The sequence below is a fragment of the Rana temporaria genome, chromosome 3 (genome assembly GCF_905171775.1).
Source record: "Rana temporaria chromosome 3, aRanTem1.1, whole genome shotgun sequence".
Classification (NCBI taxonomy): Eukaryota; Metazoa; Chordata; class Amphibia; order Anura; family Ranidae; genus Rana; species Rana temporaria.
The window spans coordinates 46,398,114-46,420,515 of record NC_053491.1 but is presented as its reverse complement, the minus strand read 5'-3'; the positions used below and the strand labels follow the sequence as shown (position 1 = coordinate 46,420,515).

Below are 22,402 nucleotides of genomic sequence, written 5' to 3'. Positions count from 1 at the left end.
CGATCATTTTTCGGCATGAAAAAAAAACTGTCCAAAAAACAAATTTTTCCCAACTTCATCAAAAACGACGTTGCCCACACACCATCGTTTTTAAAAAATGATGAAAGACGATTTGCGATTTTCTGTCTGTTACAGCGTGATGAATGTGCTTACTCCATTATGAACGGTAGTTTTACCAGAACGAGCGCTACCGTCTCATAACTTGCTTCTGGGCATGCGCGGGTTTAAAACGTCGTTTTAGCCCACACACGATCATTTTTTACAACCCGAAAAACGAAATTTTTTAAAACGACGTTTAAAAATGCAGCATGTTCGAATTTTTTTTTTGTGAAGCCCACACACCATCATTTAAAATGACGTTTTTAAAAACGTAATTTTTTTTCATCCCGAAAAATGATCGTGTGTACGCGGCATAAGACTAGTCCTAATGCCGCGTACACACAATCATTTTTCGGCATGTAGAAAAAAACTTAGTTTTTTCCAACTTCATCATTAAAACAACGTTGCCCACACACCATCGTTTTAAAAAAATGCTCTAGCAAAGCGCGGTGACGTACAACACGTACGACGGCACTATAAAGGGGAAGTTCCATGCGGATGACGCCACCCTTTGGGCTGTTTAGCTGATTTTGTGTTAGTAAAAGACGATTCGCGCTTTTCTGTCTGTTACAGCGTGATTAATGTGCTTACTCCATTATGAACGGTAGTTTTACCAGAACGAGCGCTCCCGTCTCATAACTTGCTTCTGAGCATGCGCAGGTTTTTTAACGTCGTTAAAGCCCACACACGACCATTTTTTACAACCCGAAAAACTACATCACTTAAAGCGGTAGTTCACCCTCCTTCACCCCATTATTCCATTACTTTCGGCATCGTAGCGCGAGCTACGGTATGCCGGTCTTAAATTTTTAAACCCCGTACTCACTGTGCTATTGTTGATTGAAGAATCCGACTCCCGCGGGGAATGGGCGTGCCTATGGAGAGGGAGGATGATTGACGGCCGGCTCTGGCACGTCACGCTCCCCGAAGACAGCCGGAGTAGGTCTCGGCTATTCACAGCGCCTGCGCACAGGCTATGCGCAGGCGCCGTGAATAGCCAAGCCTATTTCGGCTATTTCCGGAGAAGCGTGACGTGCCAGGGCCGGCCGTCAATCACCTTCTCTCACCAGAGGAACGCCCATTCCCCGGATTCTTCAATCAACGATACCGCAGTGAGTACGGGCATAAAAAATGTAAGACCGGCATACCGTAGCTCGCGCTACGATGCCGAATTTAATTGTCTAATAAAAAAAAACTTTTTTTTTTTTTTTTACAGGGCGAACCCCCGCTTTAAGTCGTTAAAAAATGCAGCATGTTAAAAAAAAAAATAATTGACGTTTTTCAGAACGCGAAAAATTATGTGAAGCACACACACACACAACGTCGTTTTTTTTATGCCGAAAAATGATCGTGTGTACGCGGCATTAAGACTAAAACTAAATTGGAATTTGCTGCCAAAATTACCATTGGTACTTTCACAAAAAGTGAAAAGGTGAACATAAAACACACGACCGCTTTGACCAATCAGAAGAACTCTGATCCATGCTAGTGTCCTTAAAGTGAAAGTCCATGCTAAAACTAAAATCCCTGCATCTATAGATATCTACAATCTAACACTAACTTATCTAGCCCTGAAAAGAAGATGTCAGGCGATCTGCAGGCGATCCGACCCGATCCCATGCTGAGCTGTCAGCCGAGTTTGTCGCTCGTGGTGAATGGCTCTTACTTATTGCTTTTTATGTGACTACCACAGCTGTTTTTATTAATAAAGCATCTAGTTTTTACATGCTACACTGGAACCTCTTTCTTCCTCCACATAACATATGGACCAACCTGGGAGGGACACCATTGCCGCTCATTGGCACCAAGCAAGTTCAGTTTACATACATACCTGCAGTGAGAACCATCTATCAGGATAAAGAGGCCCCTTATGGACCGTTTTCATCAGACAAGCCGATCGTGTGTGGGCCCCATCGGTCTTTTTTCCCCATCGGTGAAAAAAAAAATAGAACATGTTTTACATTTTTCCTATGGATAAAAAAAACGATAGAAATAAACGATCGTCTGTGTGGAACTCCATCAGTCAAAAATCCATGCATGCTCAGAATCAAGGCAACGCATGCTCGGAAGTATTGAACTTCTTTCTTCGCAGCACGTCGTAGTGTTTTACGTCACTGCGTTTTGGCACGGTCGGATTTTTTTTTTTATAAATTCTTTATTTTTCATTTTTCCTCATTTCACAATTCCACAAGAACAGGGATATTATCATATCAGAAAACAAAAGCCAACAATCAAACCACTATACGTTGTACTTGTTCCTGACCTATCTCTAAACTTAACTGCTTCTAACACATCTACTACCATATAGATCCAAAACTAATTCCTCGCTCTTTTTATTTCCTATTCCCCCGGGACATTTAACCTGTCCTCTCTCTGTTTAAGAAATTGAGAAACCCAGTCTCCCCCTCACCCACCCCAACGTCCGGACCCCTTGTCCAAAAACCTTCCCGAGCCCGGACAAAAAAAACAAACAAAAAAAACAAAAAAAAAAAAAGAAGAAAAAAAGAAAAAAAAAAAAAAAAAAAGAAAAAAAAACACAATAATTTCAGTTCCTCCCTCTCCCCCCCCCCTACTCCCCTCGTTCCCTATAACTATCATAGGGAGCCCATATCTCCCTATACTTCCCCTCCTGTTCCCTCAAAGCCATCGTGAGATTTTCCATACATTGGATTTCCCTGATTTTTTCATGCCATTGAGGTCTACTTGGTGAGCACGTGCTCTTCCATAAAGCTGGAATGCAAGCTCTAGCTGTTATTAATAAATGTCTTACCAAAGATTTTTTATAATTTACTACTGATATCGGGATGTCTAACAACAGGTAAACCGCTGGATTCTCTCCAAGAGACATTTCAGTTATCTCTTCTATTTCCTCTGACACCATCCTCCAGAATTCTTTCACTCCTTCACAGTTCCAAAAAATATGCATCAGAGTTCCTTCTTCTTTTAGACATCGCCAACAAAGATTTGACGTTTGTGGAAAAATTTGGTTTAAAACTTCCGGGGTCTTATACCACCTACTCAGGATCTTATATCCTCCCTCCTGGTATTTGGATGCTAGAGAAGCTTTATGATTGAACTCAAAAATTTTTCCCTTCTGGTTCTCTGTAAAAGTTACCCCTAGGTCTCTCTCCCAAGTATGTATAAAACCTATTTCTTGTGGAGCTTTAAGTTCATTTAACAGGGAGTAAAATATTGATAACGAATGTCTCACCGCTTCTCCCTTGAGACACAATTTCTCAAATTCCGACAAACTCGTCCTCACTGTTGTCTGGCTCTGTATTGATCGCAGGAAACCCCTTAGCTGTCTTCGCCTGAATGGTTCTAAAACCTCTGCTAATTCACTTTCAATTTCCTCCCATGTCATTACCCGATTTTCCTTCTGGAAGTGAATCAATCTAGTTTTGCCTTGTCTTTTTAAATTCTCGAACCCTGGGTCGTTTACACCTGGCATAAATGCCGGATTTCCCAGGACCGGAGTCAGAGGATTTGCTTCTGTTTCATCATTTGATTTTCTAAATACTTTTTTCACCACTTTAATTGTCGTCCCTATTGTTGGGTGCTTTTTAACTGATTGTGGTAGAATGGATCTAGAAAGCCAAATTAGTCCTTCCAACGGTATTTCTATCATTGCCTGTTCTAAGAGGATCCATGGTTTGATCTTCGGAGTAACACACCAATCAAGAACTCTTGACAAATGTACAGCCTCATAGTATGCGAGTGGGTCTGGAAAACCTATGCCCCCTTTTTCTTTAGGTAAAGTTAAGATATCTCTCCTGACTCTGGCTGGTTTCCCTGCCCATATAAATCCCGCAAACTTCGTTCTAATCTCTTTCAGGAACCCTTGAGGTATACTGGTAGGGAGTGTCTGTAATAGATATAATATCCTAGGCATTGCATTCATCTTTATAATATTGACCCTGCCAAACCAGGTAAAAACCTCCTTATCCCATTTCTGTAAATCACGTTTTATTTGCCTTATCAACGGTGCTAAATTTAGCTCTAAGATTCTATTTAGTTTCTTCGGGATTTTAGTCCCCAGATATCCGATATGAGAATTTGTCCATTTAAATGGAAAAGAAGCGGCTAATTGTCGTTGTTGTACCCCATTCATCTCCACCCCCATTGCCTCCGACTTGTCATAGTTTACTTTAAAATTTGAGAGCGCGCCATATTTAGCAATCTCAGCCAGCAATGGGGGAAGAGATAAAACAGGTTCCGTAAGAGAAAACATCAGATCATCCGCAAAAGCAGCTAATTTGTATACTCCTCCCTTTACACAGATACCTCTGATATCGGTATTCAGCCTTATCATCCTCAAAAAGGGTTCAAGTGTCAAAATAAAAATAATTGGTGACAGAGGACAGCCTTGCCGCGTCCCATTCCGTATCTCAAAAGGGTCCGACATAGTCTCGTTTATCTTTATTCTAGCTTTCGGCTGTGAATATAGGCTCATAACCCATCTTTGCATCCCCTCCCCCAAACCGATATATTTTATAATTGCTTTTAAGAATTTCCAGTCGACCCTATCAAACGCTTTTTCAGCGTCGGTAGATACCAGAACTAGTGCTTTCTTAGATACCTGGGAGAGATGGATCGCGTTAATCACCCGCATCGTATTTTCCCTGCCTTCCCTTCCTGGGGTAAATCCCACCTGATCTTGGTGTATCAAATCAGGGATATGTGGTAATATTCTATTTGCTAGAATTTTTGTAAAGATCTTCAAGTCAACGTTTAATAGCGATATAGGGCGATAATTGGAACATAGTGTTAGATCTTTTCCCTCCTTAGGTATAACCGCTATATGTGCCATAAGGGCTTCATCCGGTATCCCCTGTCCTTCTCTTATCGCGTTATATGCTTTTAGAAATCTTGGCATCAGTTTTTCTGCATAGGTCCGATAGTAAAAAAGGGTAAACCCGTCGGGGCCGGGGGCTTTACCTGTTTTTAGCAATTTAAGGGTATTTGTGAATTCCTCAGCCGTAATCGGCCCTTCCATATCTCTCCCAATTTCCTCTGCTAATTTCGGCATTCCCGCCTTCTCTATATATTCCTTTATCTTCTCCTCCTGCCTACTCATCTTTCCTGTGTCCCTCTCTTCTTTTAGTTGATATAAATTCGTATAATAATTTTTAAATACTTTTGCAATTTCTTGTGAGGATTTCACTATCCTATCTCCTGTTGTTTTGATGCCATCTATGTGATTTTGGGTCCTCGTTTCTCTTAATGCCCTCGCTAGCATTCTACTCGGCTTATTACCATATTCATAGAAGGCACGTTTACATCTTTTTAGTGAGGCTTTTGCATTGTCTGTTAGTAACAGATTCAGTTCATCTCGCGTCTGCCTCAACTTCTCCTCAATCTGAATTGCCAACGTTTTTTTATGTACATTTTCTAATTTACGAATTTCTCCCAGTAATGTTTCTATCTGTCTCCCTATCCTACGTTTCCTTTGTGTTCCCATTGAGATTAAAATCCCTCTCATAAAGCATTTATGCGTTTCCCAAATACAACTAGGCGACACCTCTCCCACCTCATTATCAGAAAAGAACCCTTCCATTTCCTGAACTATTTTTTCCTCATACTCTGGGTCTTTCAGGAGGGACTCGTTGATTTTCCAGTGCCACTCGCGAGCTACGGGTTCTCCCCATTCCAGTATACAATTTGTCGGTGAGTGATCAGAAATTGTAAATGATCCAATGGAGGCCTCCACAATATTCTGTAAAATATTCTGTGATACAAATATATAGTCTATTCGGGAATATGTTTTATGTTTGGCTGAAAAAAAAGTGTAATCTCTCTCATGGGTATGACTAGTCCTCCAGCTATCTACCACCTGTATCTTCTGTAGCAGACTCTTTGCTTTACTTAATTTGCTATATGATAGGTGTGATGCTCCCTTAGATGTATCTAGGATAGGATCTAGGGCCATATTCAAATCCCCTGCCAGTATGATTCTTCCTTCTGCATTCAACTGAATCACATTAATGTATTTCTCCAACGCTGCAATCTGTCCTTCATTAGGCATATAGACGTTAACCAGAGTTACTTTCTGGTCGTTTAGATATCCTTTTACTATAAGTAGACGCCCTTCCTCATCCTGAATTACCTTTAGTTCTTTCCATATAATCGTCTTTGATAGCATAATTGCCACCCCCTTCGTCTTTGTTGTCGATGAGGAGCTCTGATAAACAATTGGAAATCTATGATTGCCCAGTTTTGGGTTTTTATTTTTCTTAAAATGAGTCTCTTGGAGAAAAACGACCTGTGTCTTTAGTCTCCATAATTCTGCTAACAGTTTAGATCTTTTCTCAGGGTTGTTTAACCCTTTTACATTATAAGACATCAAATTGATCTTAGCCATTTTAGAATCTCAATCACGTGGCTCCTTGGGAAACTAACAGAGGTGCCCAATGAGGAGATAAAGGGCTAAAGATAGGGGAATCCCCCCCAAAAGAGGGAGAAAAGACGGGCGAGAGAGGAGAGAGGGAGAAAAGACGAGAGAGAGGAAAGGAAAAAAAAAAAAAAAATATATATATATATATATATATATATATATATATTTTCTCTAGTCCTTCAATCCGGTTGATCCCCTAGGATCCCAGAGAGGACAAACAAAAAAAAAGAAAAAAAAAAAAAAAATTAAGCGTCTCCGACTTCCCTCCACACGGAGGAGAGGCGCTTTAGTGGGCTAAGGTGTGTGAGCATCGAGGAGAGTCATGCTCTATTATAAGTCCGGGTGCGCTTCCCTGAGTTACCCCTTTCAATCCCCTTTTCCCCTCCACCCCCCAATTCTAGTCGAGCACACGAAAAATGAGATACCCCCCCCATCATAAAGACCTTACCGCTTAGACATATTCAGTCGTATACATATACTATATAAGCACATTTAGACATATAAATCTCTGTCTACCTGTCTAACTGTCTACCATTTAGAGGTAAAAATTTCCTTTTTTTTTTTTTGTCTTCTTTTTTTTTTTTCACCTTTTAAACCCCTATTATCATGTTACCACCGACGTACTTCTGAGCTCCCCCCTCTCCACTCTCTCTCTCCTAACCTCCTAACTATTATCATCTTAACTCTTTATGTCTGCTCCCCCCTCTTGTGTCCCCACCAAGAAGGGAAAAAAAAAAAAAAGAGGGAGAGACAAAAAAAAGGTTCTATTCCCCTTTCCCTTACCCTTGCCTATTCCTTCTTTTTCCTATTAGGTCATCTTATTAGGCCCCTGTTATCCCCAAAACTCGCTCACCCACTCTTACCCTCCCCACCTACCCCTATACCATCTTCCCTTACCCCTTGCCCCTCCCTCCCACCTCTATGTCCTATTCCAAAAAAATATCATGGCCTATTGGCCTTTAGTGTTTCAAAGTGTGTAAGTGTAAATGTGTCAGCCTTTTATTGTGACTCCTCTAATCCCCCCTAACCCTCTTATCTATCACCCCAAAACAAAAAAAAAAAAAGAAAAATCCCCCCCCCCCCCTCTTCAATTCTCAATTTCTCCACATCCCTAGTCTCCCCTAATAGTGAACCACCTTATACCTTTGCCCATCCCATCCATCCCCTCCCCCTATTATAGACTCAGTGTGTCTTATATTATACCTTCCCTGATCCTTAAATCAAACGGATCTAGGGCTCTAGTGACATAGTGACTTAGTGAAACCCCCCCCCCCCCCCCCAAAAAAAAAAAAAAAAAAAAACATTCTCCTCAAAACCCCCCCCCCCTTTTTATTTAAAAAACAACCCCCCCTCCCTGTCCCTCCCCTCACAAACCCCCCCCTAACCCCCCCCCCAAAAAAAAAAAAAAGAGCGTGGCTGGAGATGCTGGCCTACTAGCCCACCTATGTTTCTGGGTCTTTCCTCTGTCATTTTCCTAGTGCTCTATTTGGCCCATAATAGACCCACCTCAGGGAAGAGGAGCAAAGGGAGCATCTGTAAATTTATACACATATATACACATATGAGCGGGACGATAAAGCCCCGCCACTCAGAAATATTCCACTCTTAACTTATAGCCTTCCCCACATGGGGATAGTACCTTCCCTCCAAAACCAAGTCCGAGTGTTCTCCAAAAAAAAAAAAAAAGACCTCCAACGAGAAAAACAGTCGGATATGGGTATGAACCTCAAGAGTCACCAAAAAAATACTCTCCAGAAGGCCTCCACCCAAGTGGGTCGGGTAGAGACAAAGAGAGAGAGAGTACAACAACAACAAAAAAAAAAAAAAATGAAAAAAGGGGAGAAAAAAACAAATAAAAATACACATTCCCCTGGGAGGGGCCATCTTCCATAAGTCTCTCCATCTCCTCTATCTCTTCAGAATTGGGGTGGGGAACTCCCCCATGTCCTCTACAGTTTTACCCCATTTAACCTTCCCTCACCACAGTTTATCTAGGCTCTCTTTCAGCTGTGACTGGCAGCTCTAACCAGTTAGGGACTGCTATTGGTGTTGACCCCAAAAATTCAAAAAGCGCTGGGAGCTGGGACGGCTCTCTTAGATTAAAATTCCTTCCTTCTTTTTTCACATTAACGGCCAACGGAAACCCCCATCTGTATATGGCTCCTTGACCGCGTATATGTTCTAGTAGGGGCCTTAACAAGCGCCGTCGGGCTTTAGTTTGCCAACACAAATCCGGAAATATTTGTATATTCGCCCCCTCCCAGATCACCGGTCCTTCTTTCCATGCTTCCCTGAGAATTTCTTCTTTTTCTCTATAAAAATGTATACGACATAACACATCACGAGGGTTAGTCTGGTCTGGATTCCTTGTTGTTGGGACCTTATGGACCCTGTCTAGCTCCAGGGGGGAGCCTGAGCTTTTTTTTAGAATTTTATTAAAGATAGCCAAAGCAGCTTCCCTTAACGCCGCCCCCTCACAACTTTCTGGTATTCCTTTTATGCGCACATTATTCCTTCTACTTCTGTTATCTGCCTCTTCAGCATTTAACTGCAATCTGACCAGCTGCTGTTGCTGTTTCTCACACTTTTCTTCTAGTACCCCCAATCTGAAGTCCACGACCACTTGTTGCTCCTCCAATATGCCCACTTTTTGCTCCCCCACCCCCACTTTTATCCGGACTTCTTCCATCTCTTCTTTCCAAGTACTCGTCATTAGCGTTAACATTTTCTGGATATCGTCTCTGGTTGGGAGAGCCTGAATAAGCCTGCTTAACTGGCGCATATCAGGTATCAGCTCTGATTCAAATGTTTCCCCCGTATCGGGCATACTCTGTGCGTTCTGTATGCTAGACTGCATAACTTCTCCTGATATATGTTCACTCTCTTTAGAACTTAATATTTCACCACTTGTTGCACCCTTCTCCCTCTGGTTTAGAGGTGGGGATAGTGCAGGGGATATAGGGGTTGTAGACATTAATGCTACTATAGATGGTGTCTTTGTATACTCTCTAGACCCCTTATTCATATCCCCCGCTATATTGTCAGCTATTTCCAGCAAAGCAGACCGTAACAGTATGGGTGTTTCAAAAGTACCTTTATTCCACGCCGTTGCTTCTGAGGCCACCTCCGTCCACCCCTCCGCTGGGGGTCTCTCAGTCTCACCTATGTAGCGTAAATCACCTGTATTGTTCACTGCTTTGACCACCGGGGTAGCTGGACTAAGGACTGGGTCTGAAGCAGTTACCAACTCCTCACCAGCAATCAACTGTTGTCCTTTTATCACCGGCAAGTCTGATACAGATACAGGTGTATTCTGAATCACAGTTACAGCTACAGCTTTAAGGGGACTTTCAGATAGTGATTCCCTCCTCAGAACCCTGCTTCCGACGGCTTCCTCCTGCTGCTCAGCCCCCCTCCTCACCGTCATGTAGCGTGTGATGTATGAGTGGCAGGGGGCTTGAACACCTCCTACGCGTCTTCCTTGGCTCTTTCCCCGCCGCGACATCAGCTGTCTGGAGCCTCTGTCAGGTACTGCGCTCTCCACCCGCTCACCGCAGACTTTCGATGGGGGTATGGGGGTAACGGAACCGTCGGTCAGGTGCTGCGCTCTCCCCCCCCGCTCACCGCAGACTTTCGATGGGGGTAGAGGGGTCCCGGAACCGTCGATCTCCTGCTTCAACGCACCACGGACTCAGAGCTCTCCTCACTAGCGTGCGTTCACTCCTCCATGCTCACACCACCGTCCCGGAAACCGCACGGTCGGATTTTTGACTGATGGTGTGTAGGCAAGACTGATGGAAGTCAGCTTCATCGGATATCCGAGGAAAAAATCCATCGGATTAGATTCCATCAGATATCCGATCGTGAGTACGGGGCTTTAGACGATTTCCATTCTTTGCTATCTATAAGAAGATCACAGCGTGATTCATTTCGTCATTCAGGATCTCCATTGCTATCTGCATATACGGTTACCTTACAGCTGTAGAGTAAGGGGCTACCCCACACTGAGGTGTTATTGTACAGACACAGAAGAGGAAAAGTCACTGGCCCAGATTCTCGTAGATGGGCGCAAAAATGTGCAGGCGTAACGTATCTCATTTACGTTACGTCGCCGCAAGTTTTTCAGGCAAGTGCTTTATTCACAAAGCACTTGCCTGTAAAGTTGCGGCGGCGTAGTGTAAATCACCCGGCGGAATTCAAATTCGGCGGGTAGGGGGCGTGTTTCATTTAAATGAAGCGTGTCCCCGCGCCGAACGAACTGCGCATGCGCCGTCCCTAAAATATCCCAAAGCTCTAAATGACGTCGCAAGGACGTCATTGGTTTTGACGTGGACGTAAATTACGTCCAGCACCATTCACGGACGACTTACGCAAACGACGTAATTTTATAAATTTTCGACACGGGAACGACGGCCATACTTAACATTGGCTGCGCCTCATAGAGCGGGGGCAACTTTACACCGGGAAAAGCCTAACGTAAACGTCGTAACTTTACTGCGTCGGCCGCGCGTACGTTCAGGAATTCGCTTATCTAGCTAATTTGCATACTTGACGCGGAAATCGATGGAAGCGCCACCTAGCGGGGAAAAAAAATATTGCAGTTACGATCCGACGGTGTAAGAGACTTACGCCTGTCGGATCGAATGGATATCTATGCGTAACTGATTCTAAGAATCAGTCGCATAGATACGACGGCCCAGATTAGGACTTACGACGGCGTACATGGCGCTACGCCGTCGTAAGCCCTTTGAGAATCTGGGCCACTGTATCTATTGATTTTATTTGCAATGTTAGAGGGAATTCGGCACTTGTTACACCTCTTCCAGTACATTTATTCATTGATTCAGGACATTCGTTTATTTATATATTTTGGACTTTATCACGTTTTTTTACTATTTACTTTTTACTTTAGGCACGTTGCACTCTATTAACGTTTTTGTAATTTTTTGTTTGTTTTGATGTTATTGTTACATTTTACCCGATTACATCATCACTTTATCACTGTTATCACTAATGCCGCGTACACACGATCAGTCCATCCCATGAGAACGGACCGATGGACCGTTTTCATCGGTTAACCGATGAAGCTGACTGATGGTCCGTCGCGCCTACACACCATCCGTTAAAAAAACGATCGTGTCAGAACGCGGTGACGTAAAACACAACGATGTGCTGAAAAAAACGAAGTTCAATGCTTCCAAGCATGTGTCGACTTGATTCTGAGCATGCGTGGATTTTTAACCGATGGTTGTGCCTACTAACGATCGTTTTTTTCCCATCGGTTAGCAATCCATCGGTTAAATTTAAAACAAGTTGGCTTTTTTTTAACCGATGGCGCCCACACACGATCGGTTTGGACCGATGAAAACGGTCCATCAGACCATTCTCATCGGTTTAACCGATCGTGTGTACGCGGCATTACAGCGCAGCACCATTCACTGTATATGTATTTAAATCTGCTAATCCATCTAACACTCTCCCCCTCCAAACAGAAAATGTTGCTGTGTAAAACTGCCTCCTGTGCTCCTTCATCCAGAGGTGTTACTGGCAAGATCACCAGGTAAAACAGAGGGGAAAAAACAAAAAAGGAAAATAAGGAAACCAATGCAGCCGCCACATCTAATGATCAGTGCGGTGGAAAAATATGGCAATACGCTACGCATAATCCAAATCTCCTATGCTAATAAGCACACATTCAGTCTAATGGTATAATGCATCTTACTTATCACTCTATTTCCCGCATACCCCCAAGTAAACAGACATGACCCCAGCTTATGTCCTCAGCACCATCGCACGACTGCCTCCACCGAGCACCGCACTGGATTTTTTATTCAAAGACCACAAAAGAAATGACAAACAGGAAGTGATGGCCCCAAAAAGCCAATCGCTTCCTCCGTGGGAAATGACCTTGCAGGATATGACCTCACAGGATATGAATGTCAACACAGGAAATCCTTCCAACAGGATGAGTTTATACAACCAATGAATGATGGTTAGGGGAGTCTTATGGGCGTGTCTGGGCAGGGACAGTGTGTATGTTTTAAACATGGACGCTCTCCCTGACCATAACAATTCAAAAGCTCCCATTTTACCGTTGGTATGAATCCTTATTCTGTGTTGTTCAAAGAACAACTCATACCCGGATTATACTACTGTTCCTTTGGATAGGAGATTTTCTGCAGGGGCACGTCACGGCTGCCCCAAAATGTGTGGATCAGGCACATAGGGGTGACATGAGCGTACATCCGCTTATAACCGATAATGTCTTTTCAGGGTGAACACATTCCCCCCCAGACGAACGTCTGTGCATTGCACAGGGGCCCTTCTCTGGCGGACATATGCCCACTTCTCTCCATCCCCAAGAAGCATTTCACTACCAGACGGAAATAAAACAACGTCAGTCTGCCCCAGTCAGCTCTTTAGAGACACTATGACAATACATATTAAATACATCTTCATAAAATTTCCACAATAATCAGTAAGCTGCAATATAATTAAGGTTTGCTTTTGGGTTTAATCAGGGCTTTTTTTCAGGGGGAACTCAGTTACACCACCTCTGGCTCAGACCCTTTGGTGCCTGCTTACCACAATTACTTGTAAACACAGAAGTCTGGTTTCTGTGTTTACAAGTGACAGCTCTGCACTCTGTGTGTAACCCCCCCCCCCCTGAACTCTGCACTCTGTATGTAATGCAATCTTGGTATTTAATGCCCCTTTAAGACCCTTCTACTGTTTGTGAAATCTGAACGGGGTCATGGTTGAGTTCCTACACCTATTTTCTGAGAAAAAAAGCTCTGGGTTTAATACTGCTTTAAAGTTGTTGTAAACCCAACCACACAACTTGCACATAAAGGTAAGCCTAGATTAAGGTTTACCTGTAGGTGCAAGAAATATCTCCTAAACCTATACGGTTTAGGAGATATTTACAATAATGACAGGCTCCAATGTCTACGGCGCAGGCGCACTGAGCGTGCCGTTTTTGTGAATGGCATAACTTAGGTTAATGTTGTATTCCCACGCATGCGCGGGGATCTGCCGGTCCCGTGCGCATGCCTAGGAGTGATGTCATCGCCTCTCCGGCCAATCCCAGTGCCGGAGCGGCAAAAACAGGAAGAATCTGCGATGGGACATGGCGGCAACAGCAAACGAGGAGCACTTCGGGGGCTTCGATTTCAGGTAAGGCAACATAATGAGCTAGTAACAAGGTATAATAAAACCAATTCTAAAAAAAAAAAAACACCCTCGACCCCAAAGATCCAAACAACCGTAGACCCATAACAGGCCTAAATGTCTTCTCCAAGGTAATGGAGAAAGTAGTTGTACAACAGCTGCAACTGCATTTAGACACCCATAAATTACTCGATCCGTTTCAATCAGTTTTCTGTCCGGGTCACGGAACAGAAACGGCGCTGCTCAAAATATGGGATGACGCTCTAGAGGCCGCAGACGAAGGAGAATCTTGTCTCCTGATGCTGTTGGACCTAAGCGCGGCTTTTGACACTGTAGACCACGGACTACTACTGGCTAGGCTAGCTGAAGTACCCAGAGTCGCGGAAGGTGATTTACCCTGGTTCTCCTCCTTCTTGGAAAAAACGATCACAAACAGTGAAACTGGGGTCTTTCACTTCTGAAAAACGCACGGTATCATGCGGAGTCCCTCAGGGACCCCCTTTGTCACCTGCACTGTTCAATATCTATCTCCGCCCTCTTTTTGAAATCATCAGCAACCAGAAGTTACTTTACCACTCTTATGCTGATGACACGCAACTGTATTTTCGCATCTGCAACAAAAAGGATCATTATCTTGGACTAGAGAAATGCCTTATTTTGAAGAAAACAGGATGACAAAGAGTTATCATAAACTCAACGGTTCGAAAACAGAACTTCTCCTGTTTCACGCCAACTGGAAAAATTATCCTGCGACAACATGGACTCCCCCGCCCATTCTGGGTAAAACTATCACCCCTAGCACCAAAGTCAGAAGTCTCGGAGTCATTTTCGACTCCTACATGACAATGGATGCACAAATAGGGTCAGTAGGGTCAGTAGTCAGCGGATCGCACCATCTGCTGCGCCTACTACGCAGACTCACGCCCTTTATCCCGAAAGAAGACATAGCAGTCGTTGTGGGAACAATCATCAATTCCAGACTCGACTATGCAAATGCCCTCTATCTCGGACTCCCCAAAGTCCGTTCAAAATACGGCCGCCCGACTAGTGACTGGGAAAAAAACATGGGAATCAACCTCACCTTCACGGAGATCCCTTCATTGGTTGCTAGTAAAAGACAGAATCACTTTTAAGGCACTCTGCCTAATACATAAGTGTATTCAAGGTAATGCCCCCCAATATCTATGCGAAAAAATAAAAGCCCATAACCCCAATCGCATTCTGCGATCCACCAATCAAAACCTCCTCCAGATACCCAAAGCCAGATACAAGTCCAAAGGAGATCGAAGATTTGCAGTCCAGGGACCCAGACTATGGAACGCTCTACCAACCACCATCCGACTGGAGTCGGACCACTTGGCTTTCAGGAGAAAGATTAAAACCCATCTCTTCTGAGGTCAAGGGGTTTTTACCCATGGAATGGATACAGCGCCCAGAGGCGTTTCAGTTCGCATGTGTTGCGCTATATACGTTTTTCACTAGCTCATTATGCCTTTCTCTTGCATGATTCTTTTTTCCCCCTGTTTTTCGGGGGGGGGGGGGGGGGGGTTAACTTCAACTTCAAGTTTACTTTTTGGAATAATTTGTTTACTGTTTGGAAGTGATAAAAGCATGGTTGAAAAAGATAAGATAGTCCTGTGTTCAGATTATTCAGTACAATGAGATAACACAATGTTCTGGGTCACTGCCTGTAATGAAAGCTGTGCTAGATCCTCAGCATTGATGAAATGGATTTCCACACAGAGAAAGCATTGAACTTAAAGAGTATCATAATACTTCTCATGCAATTCTCTGTTCCATTCCTTCACGGATGAAAGGGCACATTTCTCTAGTATAGTCACAGAGATTTTACAAGACATGTCAGTAAATTAAACCACTAGAGCAGGGGTATTGAAGTAAGATTCACTGAGGTTCGATCAGTCAGTCTGGCTGCTGACATTTTAACTGTGGGCAGCTGAAGCTGCTGCCTTTTCACTTCCTGGATTTACACAGACATACAACTCCAGCTCTGCAGCTCTTATTGGTCCTCTTATGACTCAACCCTCCTCCCTTCCTGGCATACTCTTAGGAGAGTGAGAGAAAGCTGTGCATGAGGTCATAAGCCTAGGCTTTTTTCCAGGAAGAAACAGGAAGTGGGCTGTAAAAGGCGTTTACTGGCAGAAAAAAAAGGTGTTACTATCCAAAGTTAAAACAAGGGCAAAAGATTTAATAGATGGAAAGATGAAAAAAATTAATGAAGGTCCAATTTAATACCCTCAGCCCCCGTCAGATCAACACCCCCCATCCTACAGCAGTGTCCCCTGACCCCCTTCACATCACCCCCCTTCATTCAAAGCGGTGTCCTCTGCCCCCCCCCCCCCCTCAATACAGTACTGTCCTCTGTTTGAGAGTTGATTTTCGCGCCAATAGAATGTGTGTGGAACATATAAACTTGTTAAATAAAATAAAAAAATATATATAAATATATATTGGAAAGCTGCTCCCCTAAAAATATAAGAGGACAAACCCTCATTAGATTTAGTGAATGTGTGATAGGTAGGGGGCGCTAGTGTCAAATTTGATTAAAGGTAGTAGCAATTACAAAATACATGTGATACCAATTAAAAATAAACAACAACTAATTAATCAGAGCTAAATAGCAAAGACACAGTTGAATCAATAGTGGAAAAATGAGATTCACAAGGGAACCTCTACTTAAAAAGTGATGTGCTCCCAAAACCTTAAAACAAGAAAATAATTCTTAAGTGATAATAATAATGTCCATAAATTTAAATAGTGGTAGTGAGCCACTTAAAAAACAATGGAGTGAATCTTGCAATGGACCAGAAGAAAAACATGCAATCTTCTCATATACTGCAGTGCTTCAAAATCCTTCCACCAATTCCGCAAAAACGACACCCAAAAGTGAATAAATATATGCGCTTACCACAGCGCTTTGACTCCTTTAACTAAAAAGAAAGTCAAACACGCTTGTGCAGTTCTGAATGTCTGCAAACATATAGTGCGTTCTCCAGTAGTTGACACAGGCAAATCTTCTCCCAATATTCTCAGAAATGGAATGAAAAACAGAAAAACTCCATAGTGCAACCGGTTTTTAATATAAAATAATAAAACAAAACATGGGCCAAATGGCCACTTACATTAAAAGGTGCCCATCCCGGCACTGGGTCTGCGGGCCTTTAAATGGGGAGGTAGAACCTCAATTTGCATGCGGTGTGTGTCTCCTCTTGCCTCGTCAGCTCACAAGAGTCGGATGATGGGGGAAGATAAAAAACGTGACCAAGCTACGCCGCCGACGATCGTTTCGTGTAAACGTCTTCAGGGGGGCGTACTGTCCTCTGCCCGTCTCACATCACCCCCACAGTAGTGTCCTCCTATCCCCCCCTTCCCCCCTACAGAGTAGTGCATTCTGCCCCTTTAGGTCCCCCCCCCCCCCCCTTCACCAGAAGTGTTCTCTGCCCTTAACATCACTCCCTCAGTAAAGCACTCTGTACACTCATAACAAAGATCCCCCTGCTCCACCATCCTCCATCCTTCAGAGCCAGGTCCTCTGCCCCCCCCCCCCCATCACTCTGCTACCTTACACAGAGCAGACAGCGGGAGGCAGGACAGACGGAGAATGAGAGACACAGTAGCACTGCATGGTGGGCGGGGGCTGCCAAAGTTAACTTTGCAGATTAACAAGCTGGTGATTGGTTGCTAGGACCACTCTGTGTGCTGCTCACTCGTCCCCACCCCTTTTCCTGACCGTCCGGGCTGCATGCTCGGATAAGGGTCTGGTATGGATATTGGGGGGACCCCCTCGCCGTTTTTTCGGCATACGGGTTTCCCCTTAAAATCCATAGCAGACCTAAGGGCCTGGTATGCTCTTGGAGGGGGAACCCATGCCGTTTTTTTATTTAGAATTTGGCGTGGAGTTCCCCCCTCAAGATTCATACCAAACGCAGCTGACACAGTGCACTGCGATTACCTGCGGTTATGTGCTGATAGCTGCGCTAGATCGCACCTGGACGCATTCAATTCTATTTTTCCTATTCGCACCAAACTGCAGGTAACGAAACCGCAGCTAAACGCAGTGTGTGAAAGGTGTCGTAGGAAAGCATTGTGTACTTCTAGCTACGGTAGAATCCGCAGCTAAAAGCACCATTCTATCCGTCCGTGTGAAAGGGGCCTGCGGCTGCAACGAAAAAAACTACGGCATGCGTAAAACTGTGTGTGACTGCCTTTGCAACTTTAGGGGCATTCAAATCATGACTCAGCTGCCTGTATTTGCCACCCCCTGCCTTAAAGAGCTGCAACTGCCACTTTTGCTAGACCACTTGGCAAGTAAATAATGTTGAAAAATAACAGAATTACTGGCCTGATCACAAGTTGAAATTAAAGGATAAAAAGAAAAACTAAAGCAGTCACTAAGAATTGGTAAGCTGCAATATAATACCTATTAGATTTGGGGTTCAATCCTGATTTAACCACTTAACGACCGCCGCATGTACATATACGTCCACAGAATGGCATGTACGGGCAGATGGGCGTACATGTACGTCTCTGCCTTTCCGCGGGTCGGGGGTCCGATCAGGACCCCCCCCGGTACATGCGGCGGTCGGTTCTTCTGTGGGAGCGATCCGGGATGAGGGGGCAGCTATTCGTTTCTAGCCGCCCCCTCGCGATCGCTCCCCGGAGCTGAAGAACGGGGAAATCTGTATGTAAACACGGCTTCCCCGCCCTTTACTGTGGCGCCGCATCGATCGTGTCATCCCCTTTATAGGGAGACACAATCGATGACGTCAGACCTACAGCCACACCCCCCTACAGTTGTAAACACACACTAGGTGAAGCTGAACTCCTTCAGCGCCCCCTGTAGTTAACTCCCAAACTGCAACTGTCCTTTTCACAATAAACAATGCAATTTAAATGCATTTTTTGCTGTGAAAATGACAATGGTCCCAAAAATGTGTCAAAATTGTCCGAAGAGTCCGCCATAATGTCGCAGTCATGAAAAAAAAAAAATCACTGATCGCTGCCATTAGTAGTAAAAAAAAAAAATAATTAATAAAAATGCAATCAAACTATGCCCTATTTTGTAAACGATATACATTCTGCGCAAACCAAACGATAAACGCTTATTGCGATTTTTTTTACCAAAAATATGTAGAAGAATACGTATCGGCCTAAACTGAGGAAAAAAAAAGTTTTTTTATATATTTTTGGGGGATATTTATTATAGAAAAAAGTAAAAAATATTTAAATGTTTTCAAAACTGGCGCTCTATTTTTGTTTATAGCGCAAAAAATAAAAACCGCAGAGGTGATCAAATACCACCAAAAGAAAGCTCTATTTGTGGGAAAAAAAGGACGTTAATTTTGTTTGGGAGCCACGTCGCACGACTGCGCAATTGTCTGTTAAAGCGACGCAGTGTCGAATCGCAAAACCTGGCCTGGGCCTTTAGATGCATATTGGTCCGGGGCTTAAATGGTTAAATCAAGATAAAAGGCAAATAAGAAAAAAATCCATCATCCATGTCATGTTCACAATAAACGCCACTGACAACAAATATGAATACACATCACATGCCTTCTTGCTATAGTACATTCGGTCCCCATGTTCATTGATCTCCATCCAGGTCAGTAGGTTCTATACAGATTGCGCCCCTCCCCCACAACACAAACCTTTTGAGGACAGATTCGAGTTTTTCAGTGTTCAGTCGCTGAGTGCGGAAATCATAGGACATGTTTTCTATCAGCTTTTCATATTGGCGAAGCAGCCCGGGCACCGGGACCCCCTGGATTTCCTGGTAGAAGTCCCACAGTTGTTCTCTGGTATCACTAAAAAAGAAAATATAAAGATTCAAAACTTCACCAACATACATCAAATTATATATATATGACCTACTGGGTTTGATTTATTGAAAGGCAAATAGATGTTTCACTTTGCAAGGGAATTTTAACTCTGCTAAGGAATTTTCACTTAGCTTTGTGAATGTGGTGAAAATTCACTTTGCAAATAATAGCCAATCACGTACGAGGAAAATAAAATAAACAGCATATTTGCTTGTGCTTGATTGGATAATGGAAGTCTGCAGAGCTTCACCTCCTTCACTAAGTAAAGGGCAAATTTTCTTGCAAAGTGAACATCCCATTTGCCTTTAGGAAATCAACTTCAATATCTCTGGTAGTATGGCCATATAGTTTTTATTGTTAAAAATTTACAGTATTATACCAACTTTTTACTATATAATTATAAAGCAATAGGTTTCTGTTGCAGTTTCCCAAGATGATACATTTTCTATGCAAAATAATTTTCATGAATTAGCTACATGGCTTTCTCATGTTTCATCCGAATAGTAAGATCATTAGGTGTTCACATTTCACCGGTGTGCCGAAATCATCCTTTTTTATGTCAATAACACCAATCAAGGGGGAGGGTTAATATTGCTGCCCCTTGTCACTGACACCAACGAAGGGGGGAGGACAGGGCTGGACTGGGACAAAAATGTGTCCCTGGACTTCATCCAGACCGGCCCACTTTAATTTTGAGTGTCCCCATCAGCAACCCCCTTCCATCAGCGTGTCCCCATCAGCAGCCCCCTTACATCAGAGTGTCCCCATCAGCAACCCCCTTCCATCAGAGTGTCCCCATCAGCAACCCCCTTCCATCAGAGTGTCCCCATCAGCAGCCCCCTTCCATCAGAGTGTCCCCATCAGCAGCCCCATTACATCAGAGTGTCCCCATCAGCAGCCCCCTTACATCAGAGTGTCCCCATCAGCAGCCCCATTACATCAGAGTGTCCCCATCAGCAGCCCCATTACATCAGAGTGTCCCCATCAGCAGCCCCCTTCCATCAGAGTGTCCCCATCAGCAGCCCCCTTCCATCAGAATGTCCCCATCAGCAGCCCCCTTACATCAGAGTGTCCCCATCAGCAGCCCCCTTACATCAGAGTGTCCCCATCAGCAGCCCCCTTACATCAGAGTGTCCCCATCAGCAGCCCCCTTACATCAGAGTGTCCCCATCAGCAGCCCCCTTACATCAGAGTGTCCCCATCAGCAGCCCCCTTACATCAGAGTGTCCCCATCAGCAGCCCCCTTACATCAGAGTGTCCCCATCAGCAGCCCCCTTACATCAGAGTGTCCCCATCAGCAGCCCCCTTGTACTCACAGTTCTGAAGGCAGCTTCTCATTGCTCTCTCCAGTCATGTGATAAGGGGAGAGAGGAAGAAAAGACTGCTGGCTGTCCATCTTAGGCTGGGTTCACACTACGGTTTTCCCGTCCGTCAGCCGCATACGATTTCAGTATTGAAAACGTACGGGCCCGGACGGGAAAACGTAGAGATAGACAATGCATTGCAAATCGTATGCACTCAGATGCATCCGGGTGCGTACGATTTGCTGGCAAAACGTTTTTTAAACGTACGCAAAACCGTGTTCAACCACGGTTTTGCGGTCGTTTTTAAAACAGTATGGCAACCGCATACGTTTTCCTTTAACATTAATGTTAATGGAAAACGCACATATGTGCGGTGCCATACGTTCCCGTCCGTTTCAGCCGCATACGTTTTTTCATATAAATCGTATGCGGCTGACGGACGGGAAAACCGTAGTGTGAACCCAGCCTAATCTTGCAGGCTGGAGGGTGAAGAATTCCTAATCCTCTCTCCAGCAAGTGTCTGCAGCTGCTCCTTGCTGACAGGAGTGAAATCGTGATCACTCACTGTCAGAGAGGCTCCAGGACTGTGCCTGACCGGCCCACTGAGCCATCGGCCCACCGGGAAACTCCCGGCAGTCCCGATGGCCAGTACATGCCTGGGGGAGGATTAATATTGCTGACCCCGTCACTGACACCAATAAAAAGGGGAGGGTTATTATTGCTGCCACTGCCACCGACACCAAATGAAGGGCAGGGGTTATTATTGCTGCCCCTGCCACTGACACCAATAAAGGGAGGAAGGTTATTATTGCTCCCCCTGCCTGCCACTGACACCAATAAAGGGAGGAGGGTTATTATTGCTCCCCCTGCCTGCCACTGACACCAATGAAGGCTATTATTGTTGCTCCTGTCACCGATACCAATGAAAGGGGGGGGGGGGGGTTACTATTGCTGCCCCTGTCACTGACACCAATGAAGGGGGAGAGGGTTAATTTTGTTGCCACTTTCACTGACACCAATTAAGAGGGGTGGTATTACTGTTGCCATTGTCACTGAAACCAATGCAGAAGTGGGGGTATTATTAATGTTGCTGTTACTGGCACCAAAATAGGGTGGGTGGGGGTATTGGGGTGGGTAATCAAGTGTTCACATTTCACCAGTATTCCTAAAACAATTTTATTGTTGCCCCTATCACTGACACCAATGAAGGGGGACAGTTGTTGTTGCCATTGTCACTGACACTAATGAAGCAGGGAGGGTTATTATTGTTGCCACGGTCACTGGTAAAAATAAAGGGGGGGTACTATTGCCGCCTCTGTTACCAATATTATGGAGAGTGTTATTATTGCTTTCACCAACACTATTGGAGTGGGGGGTTTATTTTTGTTGACTCCTTCCTGAGCTGAACCCCACTTTCTATGGCAGAATGATTTCATACAGACTGATGTGGAAGGGGGATACAGCAGCACAATGTGCACCTAAGGATAGAGCTTCCTACAGGGGGTAATCCATGTTATAAGAATGTCTTTTCCTGACAGGGCCGCCATCAGGGGGGTACAGGCAGTACACTTGTAAGGGGCCCGGATGGCAACCCCCTT

At 44.3% G+C, this 22,402-nt stretch overlaps 1 protein-coding gene across 3 annotated transcripts in view; it reads right to left on the bottom strand.

Annotated features, from left to right (window-relative positions):
• Positions 1–22,402, bottom strand: part of LOC120931248 (ras and EF-hand domain-containing protein-like) — a 118,471-nt gene that overhangs the window by 58,319 nt on the left and 37,750 nt on the right. For all 3 annotated transcript variants that reach the window (XM_040342497.1, XM_040342495.1, XM_040342494.1), the window contains exon 2: positions 19,330–19,485. In XM_040342497.1, coding sequence (XP_040198431.1) covers positions 19,330–19,391 — 62 coding nt within the window. In that variant the 5' untranslated portion in view covers positions 19,392–19,485. The remainder of the gene's footprint in view (positions 1–19,329; positions 19,486–22,402) is intronic.